Source organism: Plasmodium falciparum (assembly GCF_000002765.6).
Source record: "Plasmodium falciparum 3D7 genome assembly, chromosome: 10".
In the NCBI taxonomy this organism is placed as follows: domain Eukaryota; phylum Apicomplexa; class Aconoidasida; order Haemosporida; family Plasmodiidae; genus Plasmodium; species Plasmodium falciparum.
In genome coordinates, this window is record NC_037281.1 from 527501 (window position 1) to 544978 (window position 17478).

The 17478-nt window shown below is 18.7% G+C and overlaps 4 protein-coding genes across 4 annotated transcripts in view; all 4 read left to right on the forward strand.

Moving 5' to 3' along the window:
• PF3D7_1013500 (phosphoinositide-specific phospholipase C) overlaps nt 1-3948 on the forward strand; it is a gene marked incomplete at both ends in the record, with an annotated part of 4609 nt that extends 661 nt beyond the window's left edge. The window contains 4 exons of the mRNA XM_001347381.2: nt 1-3265; nt 3411-3489; nt 3681-3742; nt 3858-3948. The exon at nt 1-3265 is cut by the window's left edge and continues 661 nt beyond it. Of these exons, the coding sequence (XP_001347417.2) occupies nt 1-3265; nt 3411-3489; nt 3681-3742; nt 3858-3948 (3497 nt within the window). The remainder of the gene's footprint in view (nt 3266-3410; nt 3490-3680; nt 3743-3857) is intronic.
• A 1660-nt stretch (nt 3949-5608) lies between these two features.
• On the forward strand, nt 5609-12325 carry PF3D7_1013600 (conserved Plasmodium protein, unknown function; the record flags this gene model as incomplete). Its single annotated transcript, XM_001347382.1, has 1 exon — nt 5609-12325. One exon carries the CDS (start codon nt 5609-5611, stop codon nt 12323-12325), a length of 6717 nt encoding a protein of 2238 aa, XP_001347418.1.
• Nucleotides 12326-13121: 796 nt separating this feature from the next.
• On the forward strand, nt 13122-14194 carry PF3D7_1013700 (conserved Plasmodium protein, unknown function; the record flags this gene model as incomplete). Its single annotated transcript, XM_001347383.1, has 3 exons — nt 13122-13354; nt 13608-13838; nt 14083-14194. 3 exons carry the CDS (start codon nt 13122-13124, stop codon nt 14192-14194), a joined length of 576 nt encoding a protein of 191 aa, XP_001347419.1.
• Nucleotides 14195-14858: 664 nt separating this feature from the next.
• On the forward strand, nt 14859-17279 carry PF3D7_1013800 (conserved Plasmodium protein, unknown function; the record flags this gene model as incomplete). The annotated part of the gene is made up of 5 exons (XM_001347384.2): nt 14859-14927; nt 15356-15443; nt 15569-16550; nt 16654-16972; nt 17277-17279. 5 exons carry the CDS (start codon nt 14859-14861, stop codon nt 17277-17279), a joined length of 1461 nt encoding a protein of 486 aa, XP_001347420.2.
• Between the last annotated feature and the right edge of the window lie 199 nt (nt 17280-17478).

Below are 17478 nucleotides of genomic sequence, written 5' to 3' on the forward strand. Positions count from 1 at the left end.
TATATGATAATTATATCATATCAGGATTAAAAGATATTAATGCATTAACATTATCTCAATTATACATTATATTGAGAAGTCTTAATATATATTTGAATATGCAAATATTATATCATTATTTTTCTATTTATAAAAATAAAGCTGTTATAAATTATATAGGTTTTACGAAAATATTAGAACATATTTTCTCAAATACACATATTTCGATATATTTTAATGAATATAAAGATAAAAAATTTAATTATATAGATAAAAAAAAATTTATTGAATTCTTAATCGATATACAATGTGAAGGCAAGTGTGAAGAATTTATATTTAATAATTATTATCAAAATGATACCAACCCAAACTTAACGCGTGAGAAAAATACAGAAAAATTAGAAAGAGAAAAGAAAAATGATGAAGATGATACACATTATAACTTAGATATGATGCAATCATCTGCACATAATAATAAAATTTATAATGTAAATAATCAAATGGACGACATTTCCATAAAATACAAAAATGAAGATGATGTAAAACCTAAACATATATTTAATAATGACAATAAAGAAAATTGTAATAAGGAAGAAAATAATTATAGTAAAAGTGAAAATAATACATATTTCAATAATGATAATAATAATAATAATAAAGTAAGAAATGAAGCCATTATTAATAATTATGATTGTAATATTATTAAAAAAATAAGTAACCAATATATAAATCAGGATGATATAAAATATAATATGGATATATCCAATACATTAATATTCTCTGATAATTCTATAATACATGATGAAGATTATTTTTTAATATTGGATATATTAAAAAGTAAGTACTTCTATCATGATCAAAATAAAGTAGGTAATAAAAAAAACACACATGATAATAATTATAATAATTATAATAATAATAGTGCTAATGCATCATGTCACCATAATTTAAAAGATGAAAAAGAATCTAAATTAAACAGTAATAATAATAATAACAATAATAATAATAATAATGTAGATACTTGTATCAATGTTATTAATAAAAATATACCAAATATATATCCCATAAAAGTTAATGTTATATATAAATTATTAAATATTATTAAAAAATATAATATCCCATTTGTTATAAATAATGATGATAATCAATATTTAACTGAAATTGGTTTAGTTTATTTCTTATTATCAAAAGAAAATAGTATTATGTGCCCAGAGTATGCAAAGGTATATCAAAATATGAATTTACCCTTATGTAATTACTGGATTAATAGTAGTCATAATAGTTATTTAGCTAGAAAACAAATATTTAGTACAAGTAATATAGAACAATATATATATATATTATTAGATGGTTGTAGGTGTGTAGAATTTGATTGTTATTATTTTAATAAAAATATAGTAGTGTATCATGGATTTTATGGATATAAATTAACTTCTTCTATATTATTTTGTGATACTTTAATAGCATGTAAAATGTTTGGTTTTACCACATCTCCATATCCAATAATATTATCATTAGAAATTCATTGTAAAAATAAACATAAAAATCTAATTGCTAAAATATTAATATCCATATTGGGTAACCAATTATATATACCTAAAACAACAGACGAAATTAATAATATAACTCCAAATAATTGTAAAAATAAATTTTTAGTTAAATATAAACATTTTGAGAATAATGATAGTTCAGGATTTTATTATCTTTTTGAAGGACTACAAAGTGTTATGTATGATGAACTAAATTATATGTCTGATATTCTTGATGAAAATGATGAATTGGATTATGATAATGAGGATATGGATGTTTTGCAACAAAATTGTCAAGGCGAGTTATTACATAATGATGATGTCGATGTTGAAAATTTTGATGCAGATGAGGATGAATATGAAATGGAGAAAACTTTTGGAGAGTACATAGAAAAAAGTATAGAAAAAAAATATAACCAAGATAGTATTAATCATAAACAATTATACATGAAAAATAGCGACAGTAATAATAATGTATCTATAGAAAAAGAAAACTATGAAGAAAAACACAATAAATTTGTGGAAGATACGAAAAAACCTAGAAATATTTTAAATATAATAAAAAAAAATGATAATAATATGGATAATGATTCATCTGATAATAATAATAATAATAATGTGAAGATACCTAAAAATTCTATTACATCATGTATTGAGAAAAAAGATAAAAGTAAAGATTTAGAGGAACAGAAAAAAAAACATATTTTGAAAAAAACAGATAATTTTAATTTAAAAAATAACAATCTGCTAAATGAATATTCCTGCTTAAAAGGATATGTATTTCGAAATTTTTATGAAACCAGAAATTATAATGAAATATGTTCCATTAGTGAAAATAAATTTATTAAATTAATTAAAAAAAACGAAAACGAAATTATTAAATATAATCAAAAAACCCTAACAAGGGTTTATCCATCAGGAACACGACTAGCATCTACCAATTTCAATCCTTTAATATTTTGGAATGCAGGTATACAAGTTGTAGCATTAAATTATCAATATAATGGATTAAGTATGTTGTTAAATAAAGGAAGGTTTTTAGAAAATGGTGGAAAACACTCAGGCTATATTTTAAAACCTGAATTATTAAGATTTAATGAAAAACAAGATTATAATACCTTATTATTAGATTTACAAATATTGTCATTACATCAAATAAATTTACTATTTTCAATAAAAAATAAATATCATGAAAAAAAACTAAAAAAGAAATTATTTCAAATGGATATGATTCAAAGAATTCAAACACATAAAAAAATAAAAAAGAAAATCAAAAACTGGAAAGATCTACAAAAATTAGAAAAAGAGAAGAAAAATATACTTTTTTCAGATGTTCAGTCAGATGATAATAAAAATAAACATATTAGTTATGAATTACTTCTTAACAAAATTAATGATAATGATGATGTTAATTATATACATAATAAATGTTTAAATGTAGAAAAGAAATATGAAGACATGTTAACAGAATATAAATCGTTCTTATTATGTTCTTCATCCTTATCACATAGTAGTAGCTTCAATAGTTGTAGTAGTAACACAACTACATCAAATGATGGAAATAAAACACATTCCAATAAAAATAATTCATCCAAATATAAAAACAAAAATTTTTATCAAACATTTGAAGAATTAAAAAAAGCAAATAATTTATTTTTTTATCTCTATCTTACTATATCCATTCATGGATATAATGAGAACAAATATTACTTTAAAACTGAAATTGCAAAAGTTAATTTTTATGACATTAATTATTGGTATGTAACAAAATATCTTAAATACATTATACAAAAAGAAAAAATAAATAAAATAATAAAAACATTAATAATAATAATAAATATGTGTATATTTATTTATTTATTCATATATATATTTATTGTTTATTTTATTTTATTTTTGTAGTTGGTCAAAACCATCCACTTTCCAAATGAAAATATCTTATCCTTCCTTGGCTCTTATAGTATTTGAATTAAAGGCATATGTAAGTTTAAAATATTGTATTTATATTTTTTTTTTATAAAATTAATGATTTAGTATATGTGATCATATAAATAAATGTATAGATCCATGTGATATACAAAGTACCATAGAATAGAAGTTATATATACCATGTGATTATATGTACATTATATATATAATATATATGTATTTATTTATTTATATTTTATATAGGATACTGTAAAAAGTGAAATAATAGCTTGCGCCTGCTTTCCAGTTAAATGCTTAAGAGAAGGGTAATTATAAAAATATACATAAAACTTGTTGTATCCATATTTATTACTTAAATATCATTTTATCTATAATAATATTTTTTTCCTATTTATTTTTTTTTTTTTTAATTTCTAATAGATTACGATTTGTACCATTGTGCGATAAATATTTAAAAGACATAAAAGGATCAGGAATTTTAGTTAATCTAAAAATTAATCAAGAAAATTGAATTAAATGTTTCTAAGATATACGACCAATGTATTTTTTTATATTGTTAAGAAGCACATATAATAATATATTGTATTTCTTACATATGTATGTATATATATGCACATATATATTTTTAACACATTGTTTTTAACTTTCCTTTTGTACGTGCATGACTACAATATTTGTTAAGTATAATATATTTTTTGTCACCTTTTTAATTACGTATATATATATTTTGTATATATGTACAAAGTTTATTTGTTGATATTTAATTTTTCATTATAAATTTTTTCTTTTTTTTCTTTTTTTTTTCTTTTTTTTTCTTTTTTTTAATAAACCTAATAACTAAAATATAATTTAATTATTTGTGAAATAATTTATTATATTTATTCTTATAATATATATATATATATATATATATATATTTTTTTTTTTCTTTGTGGTATAGATACACACTATATTAATATGAACCATAAAATAAAAAAAAAAAAAAAAAATTATGTTCAATATAATAATATTTTTTACAATAATTAAATTTTATATATAATTTTATTATTTTATAAAATTGTGATTCATACTTTTCATATTTTATTTTAAATAGCATACTTATTTTGATGAATATTTTGAAGATTTTATTCCTATATTAATTTTTCCCTTTATATTACTGTTAATTTTAAGAGTTAAAATTAATATATATTAATAAATATATATTATATGTACTTATATATATATATATATATATATAATAGTATCTATTATACAGACAATAATATAAGAAGAGAAAAAAAAACTATATGAACATTTAAAATAAATAAATTATTGCACAAACATTTAACTCTTTAGACTTTTAACAATATTGCATTTAATATGTTTTCTTCTATTTTTATTTTATTTCTTTTTTTTATAATATGCTTAAATATATATCATGAATTTTTCATAATATATTCAAATAATAAAGGATATGCAAAGAAAAAAATAAATAAAATAAAATAAAATAAAATAAAAAAATGAATCGAACAAAATTAGTGAAATAATGACTTTACAAATTTTATTTATATTTAAATATATGTATATAATATTTTCTCTTCCTTTTACAATAGAATATATTTATATGAATATTCAAAAGGAAAGAATACTTTAAAGAGCTGTAATTTTTTTTTTTTTCTTTTATAAATTTTATTTTTGAAATTTTTATATTTAGTAAATCTTTTTTATTATATTATATTATATTATATTATACTATATTACATTATATATATATATATATATATGTGTATATGTATTTGTATATATGTATATATTTTTTCATCATAGTTTTATTTTTTAATTTTGTTATAATGAAAACCTATTTATTAATGTGAAATAATAATTCTTTTTACCAACTTTTGAAGAATTTTATGATATTTTTGAAATATTCATAATTATATATAAATATTTCTTATTATAAATAACAATATTTATTTTTTATATATTATGATATATAGTTGAAATAATATTGTATATATATATATATATATATGTGTGTGTACATATGATTTCGTACTTTTTAAAAATTTAGTATTATATAATAATATATTATTATTATTTTTCATTTATACTAATTATTTTTTTTCCTTTCCTTTCCTTTCTTTTCATTTTTTTTTTTTTTTTTTCCTTTTTTATATATTTTGAAATGAAATATGAATACTTTGAAAGGTAATTTAAAATTATTAAACTCCAATATAAACGTTCAAGAGAAAAGGAAGATATGGCTAGATACTATAAAAGACGACCCTATATGTTTAAAAGGTTGTGATTATAAAAATTTAAAAAGTATAGCTCTTACATTTTTTAAAGATAAAAACTTATACAATGAAGAAAATTTGGTAATATTAAATTTCTTTTGTAAAGAAAAACTTGATGATTTTCTTTTGAATGATGAAATTATGGAATTCTTACAAAAAACATATTTGTTGTATGAATATTTTATAAAAGAAGGATGTGATAAAATTAATAAAAAACAGTTTATTGAAAATATATCTGAATGTTGTAAGAGAATATTTTTAAAAAATATTATAAAACATGAAAAAGAAATATTAGATTTCCTGTTAAAAAATTTAATGAATTATATTAACAAATATTCCTTTTGCTTAATTTATCAATCCTTATATAACATATATCAATATAATCAAAATAATTATAACCAAATATATTATGTAAAACAAAAGCCAACATTTGAGTTTTTATTATGTCTAGAAAATAAAAAAATAAATGACGAAGTGCTATTAATTAATAATAATAAATTTTCTGTAGATTCTTTATTCGTATTAAATGAGAATGATGAAAAAGGTATACGTGAATATTTTGAAAAGAATGGAAATATCAACACATATGATGCCTATAATGAAAGAGAAAATACACAAGAGGATTCAAGTTATAAAAATTATAACTATGAAAGAGATAAAAACAATGATATTGTAGAATATGTTAATGATAATAAGATAGAACAAAGAGGAACGATTTTAAGAACAAAAACATGCATATCCTCTTCTTATGATAAAAATATATTAAAAAATGTTGAAACATTAAATAAAGAATTTTCGTGTTTCTATTTGTTTATATATTTTAGATGTTGTTTTGAAAATATAAATTTTTATTTAATAGAAAAATTCATAGAAAATTATTATATTAATCATAATAATGAAAATATTTATAAAGAATTGTTATTATTTCTCTTTTTAATATACAAGGATAAAATGAATACATTAGTAGATAGAATATTAACAGACAGTATAAATTATTTAAACAATACTTATACTGCTAGTATTATGAATAATAATGATAATAGTAGTAGTAGTAATAATAATAATAAAAATAATAAAAATAATAATATTTATCACAAAAGTAATAGTAGTAATAGAAGCTATAGCAAGAATTATTCATATAACCATTTAGAGTCTCATAAGAAACCAAAACGAAATACAAACGAAAATATAAAAGAACGTAATAAAGAATTATATCTTAGTGATTCTTTATTTTATTATGAACTTTTAATAAATATGATCATTTACCAAAATTTGAATTATGAAAATAATTATGAGTACTATCTAAATTTTATAAAAACATTACATGATAATGATCATTTCCAAGAATTGTTTTTGTCATCATTCTTTTTTGTTTATATAAGTACAGATGATGTAAGTATTAGAAATGTGTTACTAACCAATTTTATTAAATATGGATCGAAAAGGTTTTCTACTTTATCTAAATTATTCACATATATGAAACGTATATTTTATATAATATATCACGATGTAGTAGATGAAATGTATATATATAATAATAAATTGTTTACAAATATTGTTGAAGGTCAATGTAGTATAAGAAGAAATGAAATATTGGATACTGATGAAAAAGAATTGAATTATTTAATATTTGTTAAAAGTAATAATAATATATGTATAGACAAATATATTTGTTTATTTTTTAAAGAAGTATACTATATTATTAGTAGAACTAATATGGAATATTTTGCCTTAGTTACACATTTATATTTATATACATATGATTATATTTTTCAAAAAATAATAAATGTAATATATGAAAATGAAATGAATTTAAATGATACATCATTCGATATTTGTAAACAAGTACTAAAACCTTTTCTATTTTTATATGTAGATATATTTGATAGCTTTATACAAGCATTAAAAAAAAATGTATACAGTGAAAAAGTTATGATTACATATTCTTTTATAAAAAAATATCTTTTTAAAAATATGTATGAAAAATCATTTTTACAGAAAGATCTATTTTACGTTATCTATCATATATATTTTCTTCAATATGTTCTTAAGTATAACTTTTTGAATTTCCTAACTAATTTTATAACTACTAAAAGAAATGTAAGTCAATATCTTGAAAATTTACTTAAATTGAAGGAGGATCATATTAAAGAAGTTGAAGCTACTCTAGAAAAAAATGGAAATTATGAAAACGAAAAAGAAACATTAAATGAAAAAGGAACTTTAAATGAAAAAGAAAATAATCATGATATGTTAGAAGACGCTAAAAAAACAAAGGAAAGGAATAAAGAAAAAGATGATAAGGTGGAAAAAGCACAAAGGGTAAAAAGGACGGAAAGCACATATCGTCGTAATAAAACAGGTTATTATAATGAAGATGATAGTAGTGGTGATAATAATAGTAATGATGATAATAGTGATGATGAAGAATGGGATGATTACAAACATATCAAGAGTTATCAAAATGGAAGGAGTAAAAAACAAGATAATAATAATAAAAAAAAGAGGAAAAAACTAAACAATAAAAATAAAAGCAATGTTGAAAAAATAGATCTGACTGATTTGTCTTGTTCAGACAAGGAAAATGAAGAAGAACGTTATAGAAAAAAAAAAAAAAATTCAAAAAAAGGCATAAAAAGTGATGATAATAATAATAATAATAATAACAAAAGTGATGATGAAAATGATAATAATAATGAGAATGAAAATTATAACCAAAATAATAATTTGTATAATAATAACAACAATACCAGTTCATCATTTTTGAATAATGAGGATCCTGAATTGTTATGTGATAAACTTTCAGGTGAAGAAGGACAAAAAAATAAATGTGCAAATAATGTAGTAGATGCTGAAAAGGAAAGAATTATAAGTTTCTTTGAAAAAAATTATCTTGTATTAAAATATTTCACATCTTATACAGATGATATGATATTTGGTCATGACGAAGGTGATATTACTAGTTTGGATAATTACATAGATATTAAGGAGCACACCAAATTGAAGAGGATAAGTAGTAACATGAAGAACATAAATAAAAGTAATGATAATAATAATGAAAATGTTAATCAACATAATAATAATAATAATAATAATAATATTAATAGTTATAATAATAGTCATAATTGTATAGCCTATTCTTCGTCGTCAGACGATAAAAGTAGATTCATCAGAAAATTACACTCGTTTTATAACAAGAAAAGAAAAGTGGATCATATCATTAACGAATTATTTTTAAACAATAAAGATAATGTGTATAGTAAGATTTTGAAAAATAATTTGTCAATAATTAAAGAATTGAAAAATTTAAGGATGGATATATTATATCCTATTTTTAATGCAAGTTTAGTATTTTTATTTGATGATTTTTATTTTTTCATTATACAAAATATCAAATTAGTTATAGAAGAAAAAGAAAAATTTTATTATAACCATAAAATATTTTTAAATACATCTCTTATATTATTACATTGCTTATCAAAAGATGTAAAAATAGAAAAGTATCTAGTATCCATTTTTTATATTTTAAAATTATCTTTTAATAAATTAAAATCAATAGAAATTATAAATGAAGGTATACATCAGAATAAAGAACAAATATATGATAAGAACACTAAAACGTTTCAAAATGATGTTAAATATTATAATATAAAAAAAGATAAAGATATAGTAACATCTTATATATCATGCCTTAAGAAAAATAATAATGACCATGAACATAATAATAAAAATATTACTTTAAATGAAATAGAAGAAAACATCAAGTTGTATCAGAATGTATTCTATATCTTTTTAAAATTATTACAAAATGTATTAAAAAGTAATAATTTATATTATAATTTTAAATTCATAATATATGATATACTTTTTTCACCATACTCAAATAAGAAAATTATTTTTTCTTGTATGAAATGTATATTGGATAGAGCCAAATTGGACGAAATATATAATTACTGCATAAAAATGTTAGATAAAATAACGATGGAAGAAAAATTTATAGAAGAGTTGTTAAAAGTAGAAGATAACATATCACTTGATCATAATAATAACAATAATAATAATCGTGTTAGTTATGAATATAATAATAATTTAGATCAAGAAAATGATACTAATCAAAATAAGAAGGGATATGTTACAAACAATATTAATTATAATATACAAACTAATAATTCAAATAATTTTAATAATGATGAATATTTTAACCATGTATCATTAAGAAATATAAATGAGACATATATAAAAGAGAATAATTATTTACCCTTAATTTTGTACAATAAAAATAATTTGGAAAATTCTTTTTCTTTTAATAATATTGAGAAAAATATTAAAAGTCGTGAAATTTCTTCCTTATATATTAACATTTTAATATTATATTATATTATAACACAAAAAGAGAAAACTAATAAGAAGACAACATTTTGTGACCATTATTTAAAATTTGATGTAGATAATTGTCGTATGATTATAAATAAATTAATTTGCCTTTTATATTCCAAGAATGATTTAAATTCCTCTTATTATAAATATATTAAATATTTAAGCTTTAAAACATTTAAAAAAATATACAGTTACTTGTCTATAAAAGAAGCAGATATATATATAGGACATATAAAAAATAAAAACACAGAAGACATAATAAATGAAGATAAAAAATTAAACGATATAAAAATATTAAAACATGAAATATTAGAATACTTTTATTTTATTTCAAATAAAGAAATTAAAGAATATATTATGAAAAATAAAAAATCAAATAATACTAAACAAAACTTATCAACGTATACAGATGAATATAATTTTTTCTTTTTGAATAATTTAAATTGTAATAAGCTTATATTAAAAAATGACAACTTTTATTTTATGATAAATTCTTTGTTATTTATTTTTAACATGAAATATGATAAAGCTACGTTTTATAAATTAATAACAATTATTCTGATGGAAAAAAATGAATATAAAAATTATGTTTTAGAAAAGATCATTCCATCTATAAAAAATTTTTTTAAATTAAGTTATATATTAAATAATGTTAAAAGAGAAAATAAAAAAAATAATTTAAAATTGAGTAATGACATATTGAATCATTCAGTTTTATTATATATTATTAGAACTATTATTATTCTTTTCTTATTAATTGATTATAATCATATAAATAAACATAATATAATAATTAATGAAAATTATATAAGTTATCATATGTTTATTAATGACTATATCAAAAAGAAATCTCTCAAATATTATTATACACAATTAAACTTTTTATTATTCAGAATATTTTATAATGAAAAAAATTTATCATATTTCTTTAAAATGTTTTTTACTACCTTATATATTATATCTTTCAAAAAAAAAGGTAATGAAAATATGATATTCTTCTTTGAAAAAATATTCCATCTTAATATATTAGATGAACACATATATTCTTCAGCAAATAAAAAAAATAAGTTCTTAAAAGACAACATAAATCTTCACGATAATCATCAAACTGTAGCAAACATGAAGCAGTTTAAAGAAGAAAATGAGAAAGATAAAAATATTGTTGAAAATTTTGACAAAAATGGAGTAGGTAAACATAAACAAAGAACGAATAAATCACAGAAAAATACAAAATATAACAAGAAATATAACACACAAAATGATATAGATAGTAACACACAAAATGATATAGATAGTAACACACAAAATGATATAGATAGTAACACAGAAAATAATACAGATGATAATACAGAAAATAATATAAATAATATAAATAATATAAATAATAACACAGATGACCATTCAGAAGATAGTCATTCACAATATAGTAGTGATGAAGAAGTTAGAAAAAATTATCGTGAAATATTAAGAAGCCATAAAAAAAATGATCTTGAGTTAAATAAAAAATGTATTAAATATAAAAGCACTGTTAGAAGTAATGGGTCAACCACTTCATCTTCGAATGATTCTGATGATACATTTAGAATAAGAATAAATAAAAAAAGAAAAAACAAAAACTCACATAATAAAAAAAAAAATAATAAAAAAAATAAAAAAAGAAATTCGTCATCATTAGATGATAATCTTATCACATATGCGGAACAAAAATCGCAACGTACAAATAGTTCAAATGAAATGAAATGTACACATTTGAAAAAGTCAGCTAAGAAGGAATATGTATTAAATCAAGAACAGGTGAAACCTTTTACAGATAATATAATGGAAAAAATGGAAAAAGAAATGAATATTGAGAATTTTCAATTTAATGGTTCCTTATCTGTAAAAATATTAAATCATCTAATATTCTTATGTAAAGGTTTCCATGAAGATTTAGAATTAAAAATATATAATGGAATAAAATCTTGTTTAAAAGATAATGAAATGGATAAAGAAAAATTAAAACAACTCTTAGAACAAAATATTAAAGAAGATGAACATATACATAATCATGTATCATCCATAAAATATAAAAAAAAATTAGAACTCTTAAAAATTATTGACACTAAAATTATATTTCTTACATATATAAAAGACAATTTAGAAAAAAGAAAATCTCTTGTATCTAGAATGAGTGAATTAAATTTAAACATTTTTAAAAATAAATCAATGTTTCATATTGATATCGATTTTATTTAATGAGAAAATATATTATTTTATATGAACAAGTTTATCAATTTAAAAACATTTTATTTCTTTATTCTATATAAAAGGAATATATACGTTATATATTACCATCTTACAAAAATAATGTGTAAATATATATATATATATATATATATACATATGTATTATTATATATAGTTACTTTTATATACATATTTGTGTCGTTTGATTACAATATATTTTTTTATTTTTTTTTTTATTTATTATTATTATTTTTTTTTTTAACATATAACAGAATGAATAAATAAATAAATATATATATATATATATATATATATATATATATTATATTTATTAATATTATGTATTTATTGAAAATCTCATTACACATATCTCACAACATATAAATTTTTATTTTTACTTTCACAAAGTAAATGTACATCATATTGCTTTTTTAAAGCATTTACCTTTTTTAGTTCTTATAAAAAAATATAAATATAAACATATATATGTATATGTATATGTATATAATATTTCTCTCTTAATAAATATATATATATATATATATATATATATTTATATGAAATAATTTATAATTTGTAAAATTTTTTTTTTTTTCTTACACTAATTTTGTGTTTATTTTATTTAATAATGGGTGAAGAAAAGATTTTTTTTCTTTCCAAATTATTTGGGAATAAGAATTAGAATTTGAATTGTAGGTTTTTCTTTTTTTTTTTTTTTCTTTTATTTATAATTTTTTTATATAATTTTTTTTTTTTTTTTTTTTTTTTTTTTGGTGAAAATGAAGATAAGCCTTTCTTTTTTTTTTATGTTTTTGTTATGTTTGCTCCTTTGGAGAAATATTATATGTGATATAAAAGAACTTAATTATGAACAATTTTATAAGATGTTAACAACAGAAAAAAACAATCAAAAGAAAAATTATATTTTAGATAAATCAATAAATTATAAGAATTTTAAATCTTTTCAGGATTTTTTATATATAAAGACAAATGAAGATTTTGTTTTGTATGTATATGCTAAATGGGACACAGATTCCAAGTAGGATTTACTAAATTAAAAAAAAAAAAGGAAAAAAAAAAAGGAAAAAAAAAAAGGAAAAAAAAAAGCCTATGTTCTTATTTCCTCTTTTTTTTTTTTAATTATTAAACGGAAATAACTATTGTATGATGATATATGGATATTGTATTATATTTATTAGTAGTCATTTTTTTTTTCATGTTATATATATTTGTATGTACATATTGTTTTAATTAAATATTATTTGTTTCTTATGCACAATTTTTCTATACAGTAATTTGATAAGCATTTTTAGAGAAGTAGATAGAATTTTAACGGAGCACCAAATAAAATTAAATTTCTATATTTTTAATATTGATCAAGCAAAAGATCTATGCAATTTTTTGAATATCACTTCGTTGCCTCTGATACTGTATGTTTCCTCAGTTCATAAAAAAAAATATAACACCCTCCTTTATAAATTCTTAAACTCAAATAAAGATATTAAAATAAGCAATGCATTCAGGTAAAAATAAAATAAGTAAAAATGTACATTTTGTATATTTATATATATTATATATGTGATGACACTCAATCAATATATAAAAATAATAAATTCCAAGATATTGAAGATACATGGATGTGTATACATATTTAATTAGGCCATTATATATTTTTCATTCAACATTTTACTTTTACTTTTTGCATATGTCTATATATATATATTTATTTATTTATTTATTATTATTTTAATCATTTTGTCTTTCCAGGTACAATGGTGATATGTACTGCTATGATTACATTGTGGAGTGGGTAGAAGCACATTACTATTTTACAAAGTTCGTTTTACTAATGAAAAAGCTTTTTTCTTGGAAAAAATAATTTATAATGATTTTTTTAGTAATCTTGTTATTTTTATATTTTTTTATTTATTCTTCAAAATATTTTTATTTCAAGAAACTTACAATAAAATAAAATATATTATAAAAAATAATAAAACACAACATTCTAATATAAATATAAATATAAATACAAATACACATTATATATATATATATATGTAGTAATATACTCTAATTATGTTTCTTATTTTTTGCTATTTTTATTTCATGCATAGATGTGCATAACAAATATTATATATGATAATCATATAAAACACGATATTATAGAAAATTTATATGTACATATATATATATATATATATATATATATACAATAATATCAATTTTTTAATTTTTTTTTTTTTTCTTTTTTTATTGTTTGATTTGTCTAAAATAACTTGTGTAATGTAAAATAAAATATATTTTTATTGTATATTTATACATATATACAATAGGACTATTTTATTGCCACCATTTTTTTTTTTTTTATCATAATTTAGGTGTTATCATTACAACTAATTTGTTATATAATTTTTGTTATTTTTCTTTTATAAATAACTTTTCCGTATTTTATAAATGCCATTAATTTTAGAAGAAAATCATGATATTGTAAAATTCATTGTTATACGATAGACCATTAAAAAAAAAAAAAAAAAAAACAAAGAATGAAAATATTCTATTTGGCTATATTGTACTATATTAATTCCTTAAGAGAGTCTCAAGCTAATTCAAACGTATGAAAATATTAGAAGTAATTTTTTTATCGTTTCTTTTATTCTTACTATTTATTTTATATCATTTAAAAAAAAAAAAAAAAATTAAAAAAGGAACAAATTATAGAATTTTTTTTTTTTTTAAATCTACATTTTTGTATACTTTTTTTGTCTTATATATTATATGTGTATATAATGACATAATTATGAAATGTAGAGTTATATAACGTTTGTATATTTTATTTTCTTATTTTTCCAAATATACGCTTAATAAAATTTCTTGTAATACATATTTTGTTGTTTGTTATATTGTCCACGTGTAATAATTCATCATTAATAAAATTTGTATCATCCAAGCAATTAAAAAATATAAAAAGCTTGAATAATATCATAAAAAATATTAAAAAAAAAATACATATATAATATATTTTATTTTTGTTACTTCGTAGAATTTTATATTGAAGAACAATGAACAAATAAAAACATTAAGAAGGGTTAATACTAAAAATAGAAAACATGATATAAATCATATTTTGGGTAAGATGAAAAATTAAAATAAATAAATATATAAATGCATACACAAATATATAATATATATATATATATATATATATATAACAAAAAATGTAAACATTATTTTCATGCTTTTTGGATACTGTTAGATCTTTCCTTCCTTTCTAAAGAAGAAAAAAAGGAGAACGATAAACAAAACGATAAACAAAATGACAAAGAAAATGACAAAGAAAATGATAAAGAAAATGATAAAGAAAAATATAATGACAAAGAAAATGATAAAGAAAAATATAATGACAAACACAAAGAAAAAAATAAAGATAATAATATAGAAAAGGAGAATGACGAACACAAAGATCATAAAAATGATCACAATACCATAAGTTTGCTAGATAAAGGAAAAGATGATAAAAGTAAAACAAAAAATGAAAAACAGGATAAGGGAAAAAATAAAGATGAATTTGATAATGACGACGACCTTATAGATGACGAAGAAGTAGATGATGATGTGGAATCTGATGATTTAAAAAATAAATCGAAAAATAAAAGTAAAAGTAAACAAGACGAGAAAAAAAAAAATGATAAAAAAAAGAAGAATCCTCATGACACAGAAGATGATGAAGATGAAGATTTGAATGAAGAAGATGAGGAAGAAAATGACGAAGATGAAGAACATAAAAAGAAAAACGAAAAGAAAAAAAAGGATGGTGATGATGATGAACCTGATGATGAACATGATGAAGAAGATGAAGAAAAAGAAAAAAAAAAAAAGAAAGAAAAGAATAAAGAAAAAAATAATAAAAAAAATAACAATAAAAATATTAAACCTCATGAAGATCATCATAAAAATGATCATGACCATGAACATCATGAAGAAAATCATAAACAAAAATATAAAGAAGAAAACAATAAAAAACATCAGGAAAAACAACATGAAGAGCATCAAAATAATAACAATCATAAAGAAAATATAAAAAAGGAGGAAAACCATGAAATACCAATATTAAATAATAATCCACTTAACCAAATGACAAATATGGCAATTCCAAATGTGTCGCAAAATATACTTCCAATTATGGATAACAGCATACCAAAAATGGAAGAAAAACATACCCCTATAAATAATGAAATGTAATTAAAAAAAAATTTTTTATTTTATTATTTTTTTTTTATTTCTGTATCTATGTATAATACATGTATACATATATATATATATATTATTTTCCCTATGCAGACAATATAACAAGAATAATGAAGATATACATATTCCTGATGATATTAAAAATGATTTCATGAAATTACTGAAAAATGTTGTTTCCCTAAACAGCAAGAACAATTTATATAAAAGTCAACATGAACATTTAAAAGAAGATGAAAAAAACAAACATTCAGAAAATCCAGCTTTATATAATAAATTATTTTATGGACAAGATATCCATAATAATTCATCATTTTTCAATAAAATCATCAATCATATAAAAAAATATCTCATGTATTATATAATAGGTGTTATTGTTTTTTTCTCTCTTGCATTGGTTATGCAATCTTCAGATGTAAGTAACAAAAAAAAAATTAAAAATGATGTGAAAAAAGATAAAAACAACATTTCAAATTATACAAGAGACATTAAAGTCTAATATATATATATATATATATATATATTTACATAAATTAAAATTTTTTTTTTTTTTTTTTTTTTCCTTTTTGCATTTATATTATATATTTTTTTATTTTAAATATATCACGACTTTTTATAATTTAATTATCATAATAACATTTTATCATTTTTTAAATATCATAAACTTTTTAAATAAACCTTATAAATCTGAAAAATACATATATTTTTTTTATTTTTAGTAGAATGAATGATAAATTTTTTTTTCTTTTTTTTTTTGGATACTCCTTATAAGGATAATTATGAAGAAAAAAATTATTTTAAATGTTCTTTCGGTCTATCTTTTGGAATTATATAAAATTTGTTATTTTTTATTTTTTCTTTTTTCTTTTTTTTTTTAACCTTATTTATATATATATATATATATATATTTACTGTTTTTAT